We start from the raw sequence: 20,587 nt of genomic DNA, 5'->3' as shown, positions 1-20,587 counted from the left end.
AGTTATGAAGTATTTTATGACTTGTAATTTTCATGTGCAATACATTTTCACTAATACTTATTTTCGTTGTTGTTTTAGATTTATTGTTTTATAGTGATTAAGTTTTGTCTCATTATCAATTTATGAATTATTTTTTATAGGAGTTTACACATTTTATAAATGAATGTTAAAGTGATTAATTTAAAGCATATTTCTTTGTTTTTAAATAATGTAATTATAAAAAGCTATTTTTAAACTAAACTACAAGTAACTACCAGAAAAAAAACTATTTATAAAACAAAGTGTTTTTAAAGACAAATCTTATAACCATCAAAACAATTTTTGATTTATTGAAAAATCTTTTTTGAATTGTTATTTTTTGTTCAAGTTTGTTTAGTGTAATTTATTTTATTAACTCTGCTCAAAAACTCTCAGAATATTTTGTTGCATACATACTAATTAGAAAATTAGTTTAAGATATAAATGTTTATGTTTCCAATCTATTAATCCTTCCTGCTTGCATATTTAATTTTTTTCTTCTTTTAAAAAGTTGTTTTTAAGATAAACATTACATTAAAGTTACAACCTTTAAATAGAAATATAATGTTGCTGCTATTAATTTCAGTAAAAATGAACTAATAGTTGGTTGCAAAGTTTGTAAGTATTAAAGAAAGTTTATTTTAAATTGTTTGGTGCTTTGAAACCAAATTTTAAAAATTTGCAATCATTAAAATTGAGATTAAACTTATAAAGTACTTGATTATTTATTTTCTATATATTTTCTTCATTATTTATATTGCTAATCGAAACATTTTTCTAACATGATTAAAAAAATCAACTTACTCTTTTCTTTTGTTTTTACTACATAGTTAGATATTTTATTGTTTATATTAATGTTTTTTTTTAAATTTTCGTTTCAGAGTATTTTTATTTTTTTTAAGAATATGTAAAAACACATTTACTATATATAAATAAGCTAATTATAACATTATATAATTATATATTATGGGTTTTAAAAAGTTTACTAATAACTCAGAGTTATGAATAGTAACTGTATTTCTTCATAAAAGTTTAAATTTCAAAGATTTCAACGTTTTTAGCAAGTCTCAATCTATAAAAATACTTGCAAAAAGTATTTTGATCCATTATTTGAAAAAAACATCAGCTTACATGTATTTATATTTTTAAACATTTTTATAGAAATTTAAATTTATTCTGTTTGTACTAGAAGAAAATTTAAGGTTAGATACTTTAAAACTATAAGCTTGGCTATGCAAACTAAATTTTAGAGTACAAACTTGAAAAACTACAATGTAGTTAATTAAACTATATTAATATTTACGATGTCCTTTGGTTGTAAATAACTAAAAATATTTTATTCTTACTGCCATAACCAAAATTTTAACTATACAAAAAATTAATTAATGGGTATTTTCACTTTGGTAATAATCCGTTTAAATGAGGTCATAATTCAGATAAGTAACTTGGAATGTATTCAGATAAATAATTTATGATAAGTTAATATGGAGTTTACTTAATTTTACCTTAAACTTATATGACTGTATTTAGTTAAAAGTTATTAGTTTATGTCAATGGTTTTAGATGTATTATAAAGTAGTAAAAATAAAACAAATCATCAAAAAATAGTATTTGTATAGATATGATAAAAAGTATTGTTGTTTTTGTTCGGTATGAAAGTATCAAAACATATATTTTTTTAAGTGAAGTCAGATAAAGTTACTAACAAAACATATGTGCTTTAATTATCAAGAAATGGTCTATCTTATTTTTAAAAATTATGTGGTCGATCTCTACCAATCTTCGCTAAAATTAAATAAATTTTCAAAAAATTGAAATAATTATATTTTACTAATTTTAATAAAATGAACCTTTTAAGCAGCATAACATGATTCCTACAAATACAAACCAATTTAGAATTTTGAGACATCATTTAAAGTTTAAGATAGTCAACAAGTAGAGAAATTTCATCACTCCAAAACTTGTGTGTAACAGTAAGGAGCTTATTTGATACTTAGTGTTGTCACCCAATGAAAAGTAATAGTTAATTAAAGTAACAAATCTTATAACTAAGACAAAAGTTTAATAAAAAAAGACAATATTTAAATGTATTATTTTAGACGGAAAGCTCATTTATTCTTATCGTTAAACTAAAAAAAGTATTGTTATAGTTTTTTAGCAAAAATGAATTTGAAATATATACAGCAAAGCATAAAAAAAAACTATTTTGATCCAACTATGTACTAAATAATAATTTACAACTTTATATACCGTCATATTTTATCCGGAAAAATAAAAAAAAAACAATTTTTGATGAAAGTAAGAAACAATATTGTTATTTATAATTAATAAAACACAAATATCGATACCTAAAACCAAGTTTTCATGCACACACTAACCAAAATTCGCGAGCACATACTTGTTATTTATTACTTTAGTTTAGTTTGACACAAAAATTATGATAAGCTTTGAACCAACTTTTTTAAAATCGAAAGTAATAATTAAATTCTTAGTATTGAAATATATAAGATCTTATAAAGTTCTGAACTAGTTGTATTTTTTTTCCTAAAAGCAAATAACAATAAATAACTTAACTTTTGGTTAAGTAAATCTTGGGATTGATAGCTGAAGTTTACAACTTCTAGTTTTTTTTAAAGACAAAAAGAACGCTATTAATATTTGGTCCGAGGATCTTTCGGTTATCGAAGATCCTTTCGGTTATCTAGTCGCACACCTTTTTAAATAACTTTTAACGTTTTGTCCAGGACAATGCAAACTTGTTAAAAAATTAGTTTTTATTAAGAAATTAAAAAGATTAGAGAAGTATAACTTTACTAAGAAAATAAGTAAGCTGTTTAAGTACTTTGTTAGTCCAAAATGAGCCATAGGCTGTAAAGGGGGGAGGCGTGACTAATAAAGGGGCCACAATTTGGAACTTACATGAGATATTATTATTTACTATTTTTGAGAAATATTATTAGAGGGGGATATTGTTTTTGAAAATTATTTAAAGAGGACTTAATGTAAAAAATGTTGGTGCTTTTTTTATGATGTTACAGCATGAAAAAAGTACAAAGAGTTTTCAGCAACAAAAAAAATTAAAATAATTAAACTAGTGTATGTGTATACTGGTTTTGAATTTTTAATATTTTAGTTGTTAAAGCTGTATCGTTATGTTATCTTACTAGCTTGAAAAATTTTATAATTATTTATAATCGTTTTGGTTAAATACTGAACTCGCAGTAATTTTGTGAATATGTGTGTTTATAAAGTTTTTATAGGTTTAGTTGTTATATACGTTTTTTTTATTGACAGTTATCAGTTTTTTTTTTTGCTTAAAGATCTTATTTACAACTTGCTTGTCATCAAATATACCTAAGTATTAATTTCTTGTTCACAAAGTTACTTTCTAAAAAAAATGGTCAACGCTTTTTGCACAGAGTTTTTTCACTGAAACCTTCTGAATTTTTTTTTTAATGTGAAATATTTAACTCAATAAAAAAAGTTCATGCATTTAAAAAAACTGTAATTTTGTCTATTAAAACTTTTAGAGGATTCTATTAGGTTGAAAATTATTTATACGATTGCAACAAAGATTGCCAATGATTTTATCAAAGTTTTTTTACACCTTTCCTGTGCTATTTTCTACAAAGTTTTTTTTACACTAATAACATTGCTCTAAGTACTTTAAAAACCGTCATCAACAAGCAAGTTCTTCTTTTATATATAGCAATTTAGATAAAGACAAAAAATTCAAGATTAATCAACATATTACCTAAATGACGATTTAAAAACCTTAATTATTATAATGTTATTACTGTGCTATTTTCAAAAAACTTATATATAAACCACAATTTAATTAAATACTCCAAAAAATGTAAAGAGTTTAAATTATAAAAGTTAATTTGCTGCTTTTAAAATATTTATTTTTTAAAGCGACAATAAAGCTAAGTAAAATAATAAAAGTGTACTACAATTATTCAGTAAAAACTAAAGATGTTAATTTAAAACAAAAACCCTATGATTATAAACATCTTCAAAAATAATCTGGTAAAATAAACAATAAAGAATTTTAATTAAAGATAATCGTTTAGTTTGACTATTAAATAATAAAATATAATATAATTATAATGATAAAAATTCTTCCTGATTTGTCAAAAAATAGAATTATTATCGCTTTCAAATTATAAAAAAACAAAATTTGCCTTAAGATTTTGCAATAAAATCAAAATGATCAAAACCAGGGAATTTTGCCGATTTGTAATGTTAGATGGTTTAGTTTAAATTTTCTCATGTTATGGTTAGTTATATTTTTCACTTATGCGTTAATACGTTTTTAGAACAAGTGGAAGTTAATATTTCTTTTTTTTGTTTATATAAAGTTTAGAATTTTTTTTTAAATTTAAATTTGTAGTTAATAAAAAAATCTTATCCCTAAAAAAATTCAGGTATTTTTACGTATTGTTTTTTTTTTGAATTCGAATTTTAATCAAGTTGGATGTAAACAAAGAATTTAATACAAAAAACAAGCTTTTTTTGTAGTTTGTTTTTATATTTCTTTAAATTACAACTAGTTTTGCTACAAACTGTTTTAGAAGTTACATTGCTTCTGACTAAAAAATAAATATTTTATTTCTAGGAGTGTTAGATAGATTTATTTTTTAGTTTTAAAGTTGTAACTTTCTTATTTCATGTTTTTATAGTTCACCTAAAATCAGTAACTTTCTACCCATTTTAGGTTTTTCAAAAGTAACAAAGTTTTTTAGTTTCAGTAATAGATTCATTGAATATGTTATAATTTAGATTTGTACTCTTATATTGTTATTTTAAAACTTTAAAAGTATTTGTCAGTTTGAACTAGGGACGACCATCAAACCGAATCCGGCTCACCAACTAAAAGTTTTTTTACCTTTGCTGTATTTTTACAGCTGTATTTTTACAGCTTGAAATTATTCTATGCAAAACAAATAAGATAGAAATTTACGAACGTTTACAAACATTTTTTGTAACACAACAGCAATGCAATTTAGCTTTAAAAAAGTTTTTATTTATCGTTGATTTTGTTAATCTAGACTTTATTCTGATTGTTAATGTTGTAATAACTTTATTACTCTGATTGAAAAAGTTTTAATAAATTTACTCAACGCGAATACTGTTTTGAAGAAGTTAAACTCAATAAATGGCTTAAGCACTCTGTGTGTCATTTTTTTATGAAGACAAACTATTTTTTAGAAAGTTTAATTTAGGTATCGATGGATTAAGAAAAAAACTTTTATAGTAAATTCTGAGGAGATATAGCAATAAAAGGCTGAAGGTATAGATGCATTTAGTGTGCTCATCTTTTAAAACTTAATAGCTACATCTAATTGAAACAATTGGTACAGATGAATTGTTTTCTGTATTTATTTATTAGCGTTCAACTGTATTCCGATTAAGCGCTACTTTTTAACCTGAGTATTGTTTATTGAACGATGAAAAAACGCTCAAAATATTCGGTCCTAACACCTAGTGCGCAAAAATACCTTTTGGTTATCGAGCCGTACACCACGAATACCTTTTAACGTCTCTTGTCCATGATTAGTATAAGTTGTTTTAGTATATTTAGTCAAATACAATTATAAGAAAATTGAGAAAACACACCTTGATAACAACTTTTTTTCTAATAAAAAAACTTAAGTGCTAGGCTTGTGTTTAGAATTGTGAAACTTAGACATTGTTTTGAAACAAATTCAACGGTTTTTAATTTTTTAAAGTTAAATATATTCTAAAGATTTGGAAAAAATTAATTTTTTTTTACAGTATAAGCACTTAAAGATTTAATTATCTCGGAAACGCAGTACTTCTTTACTTTTTTTTTAAACATTTTGAAGTAACCAATATGTTAGAATAAGGAAAAATTAATAATTTAACTTGTAAGTTCTAATTACAGTAACCTCTCGCATCTTTACGCACTCGTGACGTTACGCACTCTCGTTTAGTTACGCATTTTAGAATTCTAAAAAGTTCAAAAAATAAAATTTTAGTTATTTTTAATATTGCACAAATTAGGTTTATTATATTTTTTAATTTAAAATATTTTTTTAAATGCTAACTCACATTCTATATCTTTAGACTTTGTAAACTTATGTTCCTTGACTAATTGATAAATACTTATACATTAGTTTATCAGAAATTTTATAAACAAATTTAAAATAAAAAAGTTGTTGTAACGTATATAGTTTTTATTAAAAATGTTTCATATATTTTTGTTCAAAAGAAGAAATCCATTAAAGCACCAAAAGCATATTTTTGTAAAAGGCTATAGAAACAAATTTAAAGATAGACAACACACCATTTCTTAAATATAAACAAGTGCTTAATTATAAATTGAATTCGCTAAATAGAATATAAATGTAAAGTATCAAATAAGTCACATATAAATAAAGATAAAATCTACTTATTGTTAAAGTAAGTAAAATTTTTCTACAAGTATTATTATTTTATATAAACTTAAATCTATTTTTTTATGTATAGTTTTATCTTTTGCTTTCATATTTATAAATAAAGTAAAGAATTGTTAAAAGTAGAAAGTCCCTAGTCTGCTTTTAATTAGAAGTAATATCAAAAAACAGCAATTATAATAATTATATATAGTACCTCTCGTATCTTTACGATTTCTCATATCTTTACGCATTTTTTCTGTGGACACAATGTGCGTAAATAAGCGAGAGGTTACTGTATAGAATTATAGAGCTAATTTTATTAACATGTTAAATTCTATTGTATTTATTTAAACTTCATTTGGTTATCTTTTGGTAATATAAGTTTTTTAATTATTAGTAATTTAGCAGATGATAAACGAGAGTTATACTTTATTTATCTGAAATTTGAGCATATTTTATATATTAAGTTGGTTATAAAGTTAACGTTAATAACATAAAATCATATGTATTTAGGTAATTAAAATTTAACTACTCCTTAAAAAAAGAATAAAGACAATTTGAGTTCTGCAAAAGTTAAAACTTAGCATTTTGTTATTTATAGCCTTAGAGTGTTTTTTCAATTAATTATTTTTGTACTCCAAACTAAAAACTATTCTTTCAAATTTTGTGAATATTTAAATTTAACTGTTGTTAATAAAGTTTCACAAACCTAGTTACAACTCAAAAAAATAATTTACGAAAGTTTAGCATAAGTAGACCTTAAGTTTTTTTCTTAACTAAAGAAATTAACTTCATATATCAATATACTTTAGTTAGAGCTAAAAAACAAAAGGAATAAACTGATTTTAACTATCATTTGTTTTACTTTGTTTTTGAACTAATTGCATTTTCTAACATTTTGTAGCTTTACCAAAAAAACTCTATACTTAGATATAGATCTTTTATACAGGTAACCTTAAAAATAAAACTCTTCAGATAACAATAAGTATAGTATAGTATAGTAATGCTTTCCGATTTTAAAATAAATAATAATATCAAATTTATAAAATGTCTAACTTTTAATTAATCCGTATTACAATATGAACAATACTTAAAATATCGACTTTTATTCATTTTTGTTAAAAAAACCAAAAAGAAAAAAAATGTACTAAAAATAAATAACAAGAACAAAAACGTGTATAAAACAAAAAAAAAACTTAGTAATGCATTATTAAGGGTGTTGGTAAAATATACTTGGTTAAAAATTTAACAGTAAAACCTCAGATTAAAAAAAAATTTACTTTTTTTATATGAAAAAATAAAAAAAGAAACAAAAAAAATGAGCAAATCAAGTAGTAAATTGTTTTAGAATAAGTTTTATTTTGCATAATTTTTTGTTTAATATAGTCTTGCACGCTTTCAAATACTTTTAGTGACAAAAAATATTAACATCATTTGTCTTAAATTACAATAAGTTGCTTTGTTTTTGCATATTGTTAAAAATTACAAATTTTGTAATCATACCAAATGATAAATATCTAAGAACTAATAATCTAAGCGACTACAGTGAACAAAAAAAACTTGTGTATTTGAGAACGCTTGAAAAAAATCTTTAATTGAATTATTAAACTACAGTCATGAAAAAATATGAATAAAAGCTAAAAATAGTTCAAAAATAAATAAATCTATAAAAGTTCACGGTAAAATATTGCATCTTAATTAAAAGTACTTGAAAAATCTACTAATAAAAGTGTAATGAAGTATTAATTTAAAATAACTTAAATTGGCTAATATTTTACATAAATAACTAATACAATAATTAAATTTATTTTATGTGATTCCGTTCCATTTGTTAATTATAACATTTTCAATTCCATTATTTTCAATGCACACATCTATTTCGTTGAGCATGAATTTGAGTCTAGAAAAGATGTGACTCAGTAGAAAATATACAATTATTAACTAATCAACATTATTTGTAAAACATGAGAAACTTTACTTTTTTCATTTTGTACCAAATTTAAACTTAGACGTAACACTTTAAAACGTACAAGAAACCTTTGATTTTTGAAAACATTTTAAAGTATTACTAAAAAGCATTTCTTGAAATTTAAGTTAATAAAACATTAAATAGGCATTTATGAAAATGTATAAAAACAATAGAAAAACATAAAGTTATTTATTTGAAAATATGTAGTAGTAAAACACTTCTTAAGTTTTATGTTGTAAGAAAATAATCTCAGTATCCAAAACTTAAGTAAAACTCATTAAAAAAAACAAACCAAAGAAGTATGTAATTATTTGAAAGTGTATAGTACGAAAACATTTCTAATAATTTAAACTATATAAATTTTTCAGTACTTTCATTTCAAAATTGTAATTCAAAACTTGTGTAAAACCATTAAAATAAAACAAGTAAAAACAAACCTGTACTCAATTGCACGCATGTGATCTTCATGCAGCAGTGGAAATATCGGGTCGTGCAATGAAGATTTTCTTAATAAATGTGTCAGTATGCCGTTTTGCACACCAACTAGTCTATTGTAAGTTGTGTTTCGCAATCTGTTATGAAACATTTATTTTTATTTATTTAATAAATGTGTTAAAACACCACTATACATTTTTGTATTTGTTAATCTGCCAAAAATTTGTTCGCTCGTAAACATATCTACTTTTCCTGATTTAAAAATCTATCAAGTCTCAGAAAGAAATTTTAAAAATAAAGTGTGTATGTATAATAAATATTTGATAGGGTAAAATATGCACCTTAAGAATAAACAAATTCTAATTTATAACTCTAATATCTAAAAATAATAAAATTCTAATAACAAACAAATTGTTATTAAAACAAATTTTAAACAAATAATAATGTTTAAAAATTGTTTTGGAGTTTGTAGAAAGTTTAAACAGAAATAATTAAATATCAGTTTGAGTTTTCAATTATTTTGGAAGCGTTCCAGTGAAAATTAGATCAATAAGTTAATAAAATTAAGATTTACGTAGAAGCCAAAACAGTTAACTCATGAAAGTGTTTACTGATTTAATTATAAAAAATATTCAAAACTTACATACAACACTGTCTCAAAGGAGCTAGAATGGAAGAATCGTGTAGTTCCGGATTTCCAAAACTGAACAAGTAAAAAAAAATTTAAATATTGAATTGCATATCAACATAAATACATCTTAGAAATCAATACTAAATACACATGTTTAAAAGTACGCACAAAAAGTTATGTATTGTGCATGTAAAAACACTTAAATGTACCAAACTTTAATCAAATAAGTTTTTTTTTCTAAAATTTTAGCATTAACATTAATTGGTAGACGAAAAAAAAAATTATACATATTATCACCAAAACTACTATATTAAAAAAAAAATTATAATAAAGAAGTAAGAAAAAAAAAACACTAGACGTGTAAAAAAAATAGTATATTACACTAACACTTAGTATTTTCAGAAAACACCAACCTCTTAGCATTATCCAGCATAACAAGCATGGAATCTTTCTTGTTCTTGAAAGTTTCGTAGTGATGCCGGTCACCGTTACCTATCAAGTAATCGAATACCGAAGCGTCAGTAACATCAAGCAGCATTTCACCTGAAAGATAATGATAAATAAACATATATGATAGTGATAAATTTTATAACAGATATAAAATAATTGAACACACAAGCATCAGTAACGTCTAGTACAGGGTTTCCCAAACTTTTTTGCAAATGGCCCCCTTTAAAGAGTTTGAAAAAGCAATGGCCCCCTTCAACATATATGTTTCTCATAAACTACAATAAAATACACATAAGATCTTTTTTTTTTTTCTCTTCATCTGCAACTCAAGAATATCTAGTGTAAGTTTTAAGTTATGGCCTCATGGCCCCCCTGTGGCTCCTTTGCTGCTCATGGCCCCCTGAGTATCTGTCATGGCCCCTTAGGGGGCCACTTGGACCACTTTGGGAAAACCTTGGTAACATTTCACCTGTAGAAATAAAAATTACTAATGGTAAAAACAATAGATAAAAAGTAATCGAATACAAAAGCGTCTCTTACATCCAAGAAGATGTCACCATAAGTTACAATTATAGATTAATTAAGGTTATAACAACAAAAATAATAATAGTAAATATCAAGTAATGGACTACAGAGGTGTCTGTTACACATAATAACATTTCACTAGAAGAATATTCTAATTAAGTTAATTTGGATATATTTAAATTTAAAAGGTGGCAATTGAAGAATAACTTCTTGTTTAATTCTAGTTAATTTATAAAAACTTATTATTTATTTACCCTTGTCATACGGTGGTTTGTGTTTGACTTGATTGTTGCAATATTGGTCGTCTGTTTCCCAGTATGCCTTCTTACCTTTCTTGTATGTTCTCTGTTAAGTAATGTTAAGATCAAAAAAAGGTATGCAATCTAAAAGTTAATTTTATAACTTTTGTATCCTTGTAACATTTTTTTTAAGTATGTTTTCCTGCTTTTTTGTATGCTTGTATGTTCTCTATTATTTTACAATAAGATATAAAGTTTGTATACATAATTTTTCAAGCTATTTATTTCTACTCATTTTACAGCTGCTCGATATTAAGTTTTATTGTAACACATGAATGTTTTGTATACTTGTTGTGTTGTAAACTTCTTCTTTTTTCTGAGTTTTTCATGTTCTCCGTAAAATTATTAATAAAAATAAAATTCATGCATAGCAAGTTTTATGGTGTTTAATAAAATCTGAGATACATTAATTATAACTGAAGAAAAACATAAAAATAATGTCTTCTTATGCACAGCAAGTTAAATGGTTTTTCAGAAATAGCTAAAATACATTTATAACTGAAAAATAATGATTTTATTTGCGGTACTTTATTCAGTCTTTTCCTACACCAATAGCCTATCAGATGATGCAATTAGCCATCAACAATTTTTTTTATTAAAAACAATTAAAAAAAACAAACAAAACTGTCTTATAATAAGATAGCTATTTCTGAATTTCCTGCTTTTGCGAAACTAATTAAACTGTTACAACATGCCGTCAAAGATGCGTCGAACGGAAGCAATCAAAATAAACTTTAATCAATAGATTTCTAAAAATAAAACGTTTTATGAAGCATATAAGACATTAATTGCAACGAGTCAAAATTTTTATTGCTTTTGTCTGTCTAATTTTAACAATATTTTTAATGTTCCATCATAAAGCTTTACTGAAACATAATTGTCACACTGAACAAAAATGTAATATAGCCGGTACAAATACAATCAAATACTGCAAGTAAACAAGTTTACAATAAAAAATATTACTAAATATAAAGAGACTATCCTATCTTAGGATCAAACCACTTTATAGATATGCCTTTTTAGATTAATTTGTCTTAAAATACTATAAAAAATATAAACGTGAATCATTTAGTAAAAGAAAAAAAACTATATACTTTGGTGCGAAATTACTTAAAGAATTAATTTAAAAACCATACTTTAAATGACATTCAGACCAATGATTAAATTCCTAGATAGAAGATCACTTTTGAAAAAACTATCAAAATTTAAGAAAATAAAAATATTTAAAATATTCGATGAGAACCTGTCTTTGGTGAAATAATATAAATTTGTTTAACTTTTTCATTTCTTAAATTTAACTTTTATAATACATTCAAACTAAACTTTATTTGCACTTGAATTTTATGTAAAGTAAGAAAAAAAAAACTTAAAGAACTGTAAAAAAAATATTGTATACACCTAATTAAGGTTTCTACACACATATAAATGTTTTTTTTTTCAAACCTGGTGAAGATGCGTACTTATAGCAAACTGTGAATATTTTTGAGGTAGCCACAAAGTAATTGAACTTTTTTAATTAAAAATTAACAAATAATAGTATATTACCTGATATGGGTGCCTGCTTTTAGAGTATTGTGAATATTCTGGGGGTAGCCACAAAGTAATTGAACCTTCCAACTTGTAATTATCATCAGAACAAACTCTCATTTCATCCGTGTCTCTGCAGTAATAACATGCTCCGTAGTAGCAGAGTTTTCCATCTACAATGAAAATTAAATTAATCAACATAATGAAGTCTTTATACTAATAGCAAGCTCAACAGTAGCGGAGTCTACCATTAAAATGTTAATTAATTAAATTCAATAAATATCATTTGTAATAGTTGTATATTGCAGTAGTTACATTTAAACTTAGTTTAATAAAAATTTGTCTTTTAAGTATAATAATAATAATAATAGTGTATTTGACGAACACGTACAAGTAAATAAAAATTATTTTATCTTTTTATTAAGGATTATGTAACAATTATTAACCTCTCTCACTAAAGGTGTTCTTCAAAGCATCTGAAGCCACCTTCAAAACTTCTCTCAAATCGACAATTCTACCAACCACTAGAGGCGATCTCCGCATGTCAAGAACTCTAGTCAAATGAAACGAGGCGATTTCAGCGTTGTGTCGGTCGAACCCATCCCAAGAGTTGCCCTGTACCACATAGTCGCGTGAGTATCTGTGTAATGGTTTTTTTTAATGAATAACTATTACACTGTTAGATGAATAGAGTTGCCAAATATATATGTTTAGGGCTTTAATCAGTTTTTAAACATCAATTTGCGTATTTAAATTTGGTACGGCTATGCAAGTTTACCTGTAAAAGTTTTAGTTAGATAAGGGTTTCTCTAAGTGGGCCATAAGCAGTAAAGGGGCCAAAGGGGGCCATGAGTAGTTGTACATAATTTAAAACTTACACTAGATATTCTAGAGTTGATGGTGAAGAGCAACAAAAAAATTAGGTGGATATAGGGCTAGTTTTTGAAAAGTTTTCTCATGGGGCCATAGCTTTTTTTTGTTTCTTTAAAAGGGGTCATATGATAAAAAGTTTAGGAAACCCTGTGTTAGATAGTTATTGTTGAAAGGTATTGACTAAATCTATTTGAAATGATTTTATTTATCAAAAAAATAATTTTCACATTTTCAGCATACTTTAAATTAAAAGAAAACACTGAAAAACAAAACAATATTTTAACAAACCGTTTTTGCTTGAACACGACTTTCTGGCCACCTTCCAACGTGAACAGCAGTTTCAGCTGGGTTCCCTTCCTAAGCACGTCCGCGTGAACTATCTTCAGCGATGCCATCAGGTGCAGGCACTGAGCCATCAGGTTGTTGTGGTTGTATGGGTATATTTCGCGTGGTGTTACCCAACTATGGACTTCCTGATTGAAAAATAATAATCAATTAAATAATTAAAATTGAGATATGAGATTATTAAGTGGGTACATTTCGCATGGGGTGACCCAACCGTGGATTCCCTGTTTTGATATTAAAAAATTTCAGATATAAAAGTATAACTCTTAATTTTAAATTTTAAAGAAGTATTAATTCACTTTGTTTTGATTGTACGGGTAGATCACAACAAACCCAGCTATGGACTTCTTTAAAAATGTTAATATCAAATAATTACACGTACTAATCAAAATAATTGTTTCTTTAAGCCGAGAAATAGTTTTATTTTGTGTATTATGGTATGTTTCGACCGTGAGTGATCTAGCTGTTTGAAGAAATTAAGGTTAAAAAAGGTTTAAAAAGGGTGTGCATACAATTAATTAATAGAACTGACAAAATTAATTTTAATAATATTTTATTTAGTTTGCACATGCCAGGGTTGCCCATTTTTTTTTAGATTCTTCCAGGTTTTTAAAAGTACACTTTATTGGGTCTTTATTAAGTTAAAGTTATGTTTAAAGTTAAATATTGTGCTAAGTCGTAAAGCAACATTGAAGAGATACTGTAAAGCAAATTTAAATGTGTTTTGATAAAAAAGTTTTGATGACGACAAAAGTTTTATCAACATGGTAAATTTTACTACTTAACATGTAAAAGTTGTTAAAAATTCCAGGTTTTTTCGTGGCTTTTGTTCAAAAATGTAGATTTTTAGTGATTTTTATTTAAAATTTCAGGTTATTTTTCAAAACTTTTCAAATTTCAGAATTTTCTGGCTTAAACTGTCAAGTTCTAGTTTTTTTCCAGGATTCTAGTATTTTTGGCAATATACCAGATCTGCCACAATTTTCAGCTGTTTTGATAGTTTTTTAACTAATTCTCGTGATCAGGGGCGTGATGACGTAACAGCAACAACAAACTCAAAGTGCAGTTTCAAGTGCTTTTATATTGATCCAGAAATTTAATAAAAAAAAATGATAACATATTTAAAATTCTCACTCCACATGACTTCAGTACACGTCTCCTCGTGTGTAAAATTATTAGAAACCACTATAAATTAATTTACTACTTGCATGAAAATCTATTTAAGTTTTAAAAGTACATTTTTCAAATTAAAAAACATTTACCCTAAAAACTTCGTTAGGAGTTTTACTGAAATTTCTGTTCATCCTCAGTTGCAGTCTTTCAATTTCTTTGTCAACGTCTAACAATTTGTTGTCAACTTTTTTTGTTGGAACGTCGTTCATATCGTCATCAGCTCCTATATAATGTTAAATTACTTATTACAATTTCAAACTTGCGACAATAAAAATTTTGTCTGCAAACTTTTTCGGGTTTATTACTAGGGCGTGTAGTACAGATTAGTGAAACTTTGAATTAAGTTAACTTGAAAATTTTTAATAATGACATTTACAAGTTCTTTAAATTTTTATAAAATTAACTACAATAAGGTATAATAATATACTTGTTACTCACCTTCTTCAAAGTCGTAGTCCAGCTTGTTTCGTTTGCCAACAGTCGAGTATTTCTTTAGTTGCCTGTATTAATTTTTTTTTAATAATATAGACAAAAGTCTTAATTGTTTTTGTTAAAAGACAACTTTATGCAATAATAATCTATTAAGATATTGATCTTAGTTTATTACCAAAAACACTTTAATTTTCACTGAGACTAATTAAAAAAACTAAACAAAATCTCACTTTAGTTTGAAAAGGCATATTCCAATAGCAAAAACGAGCAGAATTCCAACTATTATTCTATGGTAGAATTTCATTTTTTTGTCATAAAATTATCATTATAAAATTTAAAACAAATCCTATAAGAGACAAATTTGTTCATTTTAAAATTATCTAAAATTTAACTAGTTAAATAAACAAAACATTTTCTAAAAATTCTTAAGTTTAGGTGTGTAAAATAAAAATCAGTTCAAATTTAAAAGCTTCTAAAACTTGTAAAAGTCGAACTAAAGCAAAACAAACTTAACTTTAAAATAGAATCATTTATAGATTCAAAAAAATATTTAAATAAAACTATCAAAATTAAGTTATTCAAAATGTTAAAAACAGTAAATACTTCAATTAAAATTTTTAAAACACCAAAAAACTGTTGTATAATTTCAAATGTATTTAAATCAATATTTAAAATGCATCATTAAAACAACAATTTTATTTACCCAAAATAATTTTTTATACAAATAAAAACACTTCTAATAAAAATGCTTTAACATATATATATCCTAGTAAATTGTCCTATACAACTAATATTCCACTAATAAAAAGTCAAATAAATATTTATTCGTTTGCATTCCTATTTCTTCATTTTCTTAGCCTTCTGCTTTTGACCTTTTCCTCGGTTCTTGCGTTTCTGCATACTTTTTTTCACTTCACCGTTTTCAGCTTTTCCATTGTTGTTTTCAGGTTTCTTACCTGACAAAACGTTATGATAGAATATCAATATTTTTTTTCCAGTAATTAGAGTATTGAATTAAATACTGATCTCCAAAAACTTATCACATTGATGAAATATGTAAGCTTTTGCCAACTTAACGTTTAATAATCTCAAATTAATCAATTACTTTGCGGTTGATTGTTTTTGTAAAAGGTTTAAGGTAACTAAATTAAAATACAATAGGTTTTTGAACTATAAAACATTTAGCTTATCTAATATACTTGATTTCTCAAAGCTGCTTAAAGTTAGTTTACAATAATGTCGCAAACTACTTATATATGTAAGAGTTTCAAAATATTGCATAATAAAATAAAAAACCTGAATTGATGACAGCTTTGAGTTGGTCTTCAACCGTACTAGCACTGCTTCCATTACCTGAAAATATTTAAATTAATAAATAACTATTGTTTGAAAATATTAAATTTAAATACTAGTACGAAATTTTATTATGAAGTATTAAAGGATATGGTATAAATTTTCATAAGTATAAACTACAACATTTTCTATTAATTTATATCTTAAGCACAAGTAATTATAGTTGAGTTTAAGGGAATTTATTTTCTTACTTGGAACAATCTGCCATTGCTTTTAAGCTTTAAATATATATAATCAAAGAAATCTTTAAAATTTGCAATAATCTGTAGAAAATTTTTAAATCAAAACAAAATTATTTAATTAGAGTGTGTAATGAACCTAATTAATTAAAATTTAAACAAACTTTAACATTTGAAAAAAAAGTTTTTTATTTAATATAACGTACAAAAACCTGAAATTTAAATCTTGTAAAACACTAGTAAAACCAAAATTTTTGAAAATATAGCAGAAAAATTAAACCAATTAAGAACCTTGTTTTTTAGCTGCAGCAGAAGTACAAGGTTCATCATCCATTTTCTCAACTCCATTTCCTGTTAAATTGTTTATAAAATATAGCATATCTGTGTTTACAAAATTTAAAAATTAGCTAGTTTACAGGAAATCTACAATTTATCAGCTTCAGTGTGTTATACAATTCTCTTTTTTTTTTCAAATCATATGTAACAAATTACTATACATTAATTAAATACGTTAATATTTCAACTTTAGCAATTAAAATATGAAAGGATTAATTTAATTATGGTTTAAGTTTTATTTTAAAAATACTCATTTAATTTTATTTAATTTAAAATTGCACACAAAACCATTTATTTTAAAAGTATCTTTATTCACTTTGTAACATGTAAAGAAACTACATGACCTTTTTTTTATTACTTACTTTATAATAACGAACCATTGTATTTATTTCATGTTTACAATAACAAACCATTTTTGTTCTTTTTATCAGGAATTTCATCAATGATTTCTTCAAATGCCCCATCAGAATCTGACATCTCTTCTAATGCTGTGATATAAGCAAAAATAAATAATCAAAACTTACTTGACAATAATTAAATAAATGAAAACAATGAATATGTTGTATAAAATCATACTATGGAAAAGTTTAATTCTATTTTACTATACAGACTAACCTACAATTTTTTTAAAGATAGTTAAAAAAAATATTTTGTTTATTTTTACATCATAATAAAATATGTTTAAACTTCATATTTATTTCTCAATATCTTGATATCAAAGCACAAAAAAGTATCAGGGTGAAAATGAAAACAGGTACTTTTTAATAGTAAAGGGATAATTGTTTATTTATTAAAAACTATACAGTAACTATAAAAACAATTTGGGAAAAACTTGTATTAAAAAAACTCATCTAGCTTTCTTATTAATATTTCATAACTTAATTTACAGACAACAAAATAAACCTTTTATTTCCGCTTCAATGGCTTTCTGTTTTTCTATTCTTCTTTTCTGCTCCAACACTGGAAGTGGAATGAATTTCTCCCCAGTCTCCTGACATTTCAGCCCTATAAACAGTATTAAATAATGTTAAGTTTTTTTAAAGAACTTACTGCTATAGATTGTAACAGCTTAATTAAATCTCTTAATTTTTATTTTCAACAATACAGCATAGTATTGTCTACCTCACCACAGCTGAATTTGCTGTTTTTTAGATACAATTAAGTTTTTTCTATGGATAAGGTTATACAACAATATTTTGTAATTATTACAATAAAGTTAAGGTTTAGTTTTAAATAATGTTAAAAAAATTTCAAAAGTTACTGCTATAGATTGTAACAGCTAAACTAAATTGATAAAATTATTATTTTCAACAATATAGTATTGTGAATTTGCTGTTTTTTTAGATACAATTTAGTCATCTTTATGGATAAGGTTATACATCAATAGTTTAAATTATTACAATAAAGTTAATATTTAGTCTTTTTATTGGCTGAGAAAAATTTAGATTTGAACCATGCTAACTCAAAACAGCCTAAAAAGTAAAGTAAGAAGTAATCTATTATATAGCTTCAGTTTTTAAACACCACAACAACAAATAATTTCAAAACAGACTAACATCTTTCCTTAGCAGCCTTGAACCTTTTCCCATTCACGTGCCTGAGAATGTGGTCTGGTGCGTTGTTGACGTACCTCTGGGTCAGTTTGCACTCTAGCTGGTATCTGTTTAAAGTTAAGTATTTAGTAAAAAAATATTTTACAGACAAATTAAAGCCGTAGAGTTTAAAGAAAGCATTTTGAAAAAACTAACATTGAAATAACAAAATTCAAACTGTAGTTTACTTAAATATCAAAACTTCTTATTTTAAGTTACACATGTCAGATGGCTGTACAAAGTTTAGTACAATACTAAAAGCTTTTATATCTTTGACAGTTGAAACAAATACTAACTATTATTAGTAAAGTTGTACAAAATTGTTCACTGATCAATCCATATTAAATACAATCTCAACACAGATTAACAATTGTTCTAATACAATCTCAACACATTAACTAAAATATAACTTACTAAAACTAAGTTACATAAAGAAAATTAAATTTAATATCAACATTTTTATATGTCAACACCACATAAAGATGTCAACTTGATACATTAGAAACAATTGCTTTTTAGATTTGTAAATTATTATGTACATGATAGGATTAAATAGCAACACAATAAAATGTACAAATTAGAACAGAAGAATATATATCAATTCAACAGACTTTTTAATCTTTTCCTTGCAAGGCATCAGCCACTGACTGTAGTCATCAAAATTGAAAGGTTTCACAGCCAATTTTGAAAGCCTCTTGTACTTTTTCGCACTGATGTGCTGCAGTACAACTTTTTCTTTGCACGGCATCTCATGTTTTGTAAGTGTGCATTTCACCTGTAAGTAGAAAAAATAACTAAATTGTACTTGTTTTTTACCTGGAAGATATATAAAAAATTAAATTGTACTTGTGATGGTTTAAAAATGTGTAGGTGTGAAACAAACAAGGGCAGTGGGCACTTTACAAGGAGGAATCTTAATTTTGTGTAACTTTAAACTTGTATTTGTAAGAAAGTTTTATTTAAAATAGTTTACATATCATATATACATGAATGAATGTGAGTTATTAGTTGTTACTGAAAGTGATACCATGTCAGAATGACTGTCTTTTTGGCTGATAAAGACCTGGTGGCAAAAAGCCAGCTTGAGTTACATTAGGCTAACCTGCATTGGCCTGAGTTTATGAGCAAATTAAAAATAAAATTAGTCCAAAACTAAAGAATTATACTGTCAATCAAGCTTAAAGATTTAAATAATATTAATAATATAACTTAATAAAAACACAGTTTCCGGAAAAAATCTTTAGTTAAAAAACTAACTTTGAGATTGAAAATTAGGAAAAATGTCAAAACTAGCCTGAGTTTGTGGCAACTTTGTAATAAGTAATAGTTTAATAACATTTTAACATTTTATATAACAAACAAAACAAAAACATACCCTTCCATTGTCATTGATAACAAGGGCTGGGTTTTCCTTCAAAATTTGCTGAAGGCTTTCACTCATTGATTCCATATTCATAATTATTAACACTGTTTAAAAATACAAAATTTAGTTAAATAGCTGTTTTTCTTATAAAAGTTATAAAAAAAATAAAAAATTGGAAGCAAATTTGGTCTTGCTAAAAATGTTCATTAAATTATTCAAGTAACTTTAAACTTATACTCAATTATTCTGTCATGAAGGTTATAAAACTGTTTTTATTAAATAAAAATTAGTTTAGATTTTAAATATTTTGAAGTACATATATTGCAACATTTGGTGACACCATAGGTTTTGTTTGGCAGCTTAGTAACTATATGAGCTACTGAACTAATAGTAAACTTAATAATTTAAATTCTCTTCTCTGACTCTGCTAAATCAAATTTTAATTTAAGCATATTTAAAAATAAATAACAAAAGACTTGAAATTATGTAAAGTTTTAATTGTTATATTTTTACAGGTTAAAACAACAGTTCTTTCACTGGATTCAATCATATAACCACCATTTGAACCATTTGTGCATGATCAATGTATATGCAATGAAAACTTGTATCTCTGCCACATAGTGAATACACTTTTGAGATCATTAGATTTTGTTAGGAAATTTTATATACTTCAAAAGTTCAATTAG

At 24.9% G+C, this 20,587-nt stretch overlaps 2 protein-coding genes across 2 annotated transcripts; both read right to left on the bottom strand.

Moving 5' to 3' along the window:
- Positions 1 to 7,880: 7,880 nt before the first annotated feature.
- LOC145849867 (glycosaminoglycan xylosylkinase-like) lies at positions 7,881 to 15,426 on the bottom strand. Its single transcript, XM_082954958.1, has 11 exons — positions 15,309 to 15,426; positions 15,085 to 15,146; positions 14,736 to 14,869; positions 13,417 to 13,601; positions 12,702 to 12,895; positions 12,274 to 12,428; positions 10,684 to 10,774; positions 9,868 to 9,997; positions 9,467 to 9,526; positions 8,826 to 8,960; positions 7,881 to 8,319 (listed from the first exon to the last, which is right to left on the bottom strand). Exons 1-11 carry the CDS (start codon positions 15,380 to 15,382, stop codon positions 8,229 to 8,231), a joined length of 1,311 nt encoding a protein of 436 aa, XP_082811084.1. The 5' UTR covers positions 15,383 to 15,426; the 3' UTR covers positions 7,881 to 8,228.
- A 360-nt stretch (positions 15,427 to 15,786) lies between these two features.
- LOC145829833 (surfeit locus protein 2-like) lies at positions 15,787 to 20,000 on the bottom strand. Its single transcript, XM_082937701.1, has 8 exons — positions 19,914 to 20,000; positions 19,150 to 19,313; positions 18,503 to 18,606; positions 17,850 to 17,951; positions 17,357 to 17,434; positions 16,902 to 16,961; positions 16,375 to 16,431; positions 15,787 to 16,034 (listed from the first exon to the last, which is right to left on the bottom strand). The coding sequence occupies exons 1-8, from the start codon at positions 19,992 to 19,994 to the stop codon at positions 15,916 to 15,918; spliced, it is 765 nt and encodes a 254-aa protein (XP_082793827.1). The 5' UTR covers positions 19,995 to 20,000; the 3' UTR covers positions 15,787 to 15,915.
- Between the last annotated feature and the right edge of the window lie 587 nt (positions 20,001 to 20,587).

Source organism: Thalia democratica, chromosome 2 (genome assembly GCF_965202585.1).
Source record: "Thalia democratica chromosome 2, ktThaDemo2.hap1.1, whole genome shotgun sequence".
Lineage (NCBI taxonomy): Eukaryota > Metazoa > Chordata > Thaliacea > Salpida > Salpidae > Thalia > Thalia democratica.
Note: the sequence above shows the minus strand (reverse complement) of the source record. Positions and strands in the feature narration are given on the sequence as shown.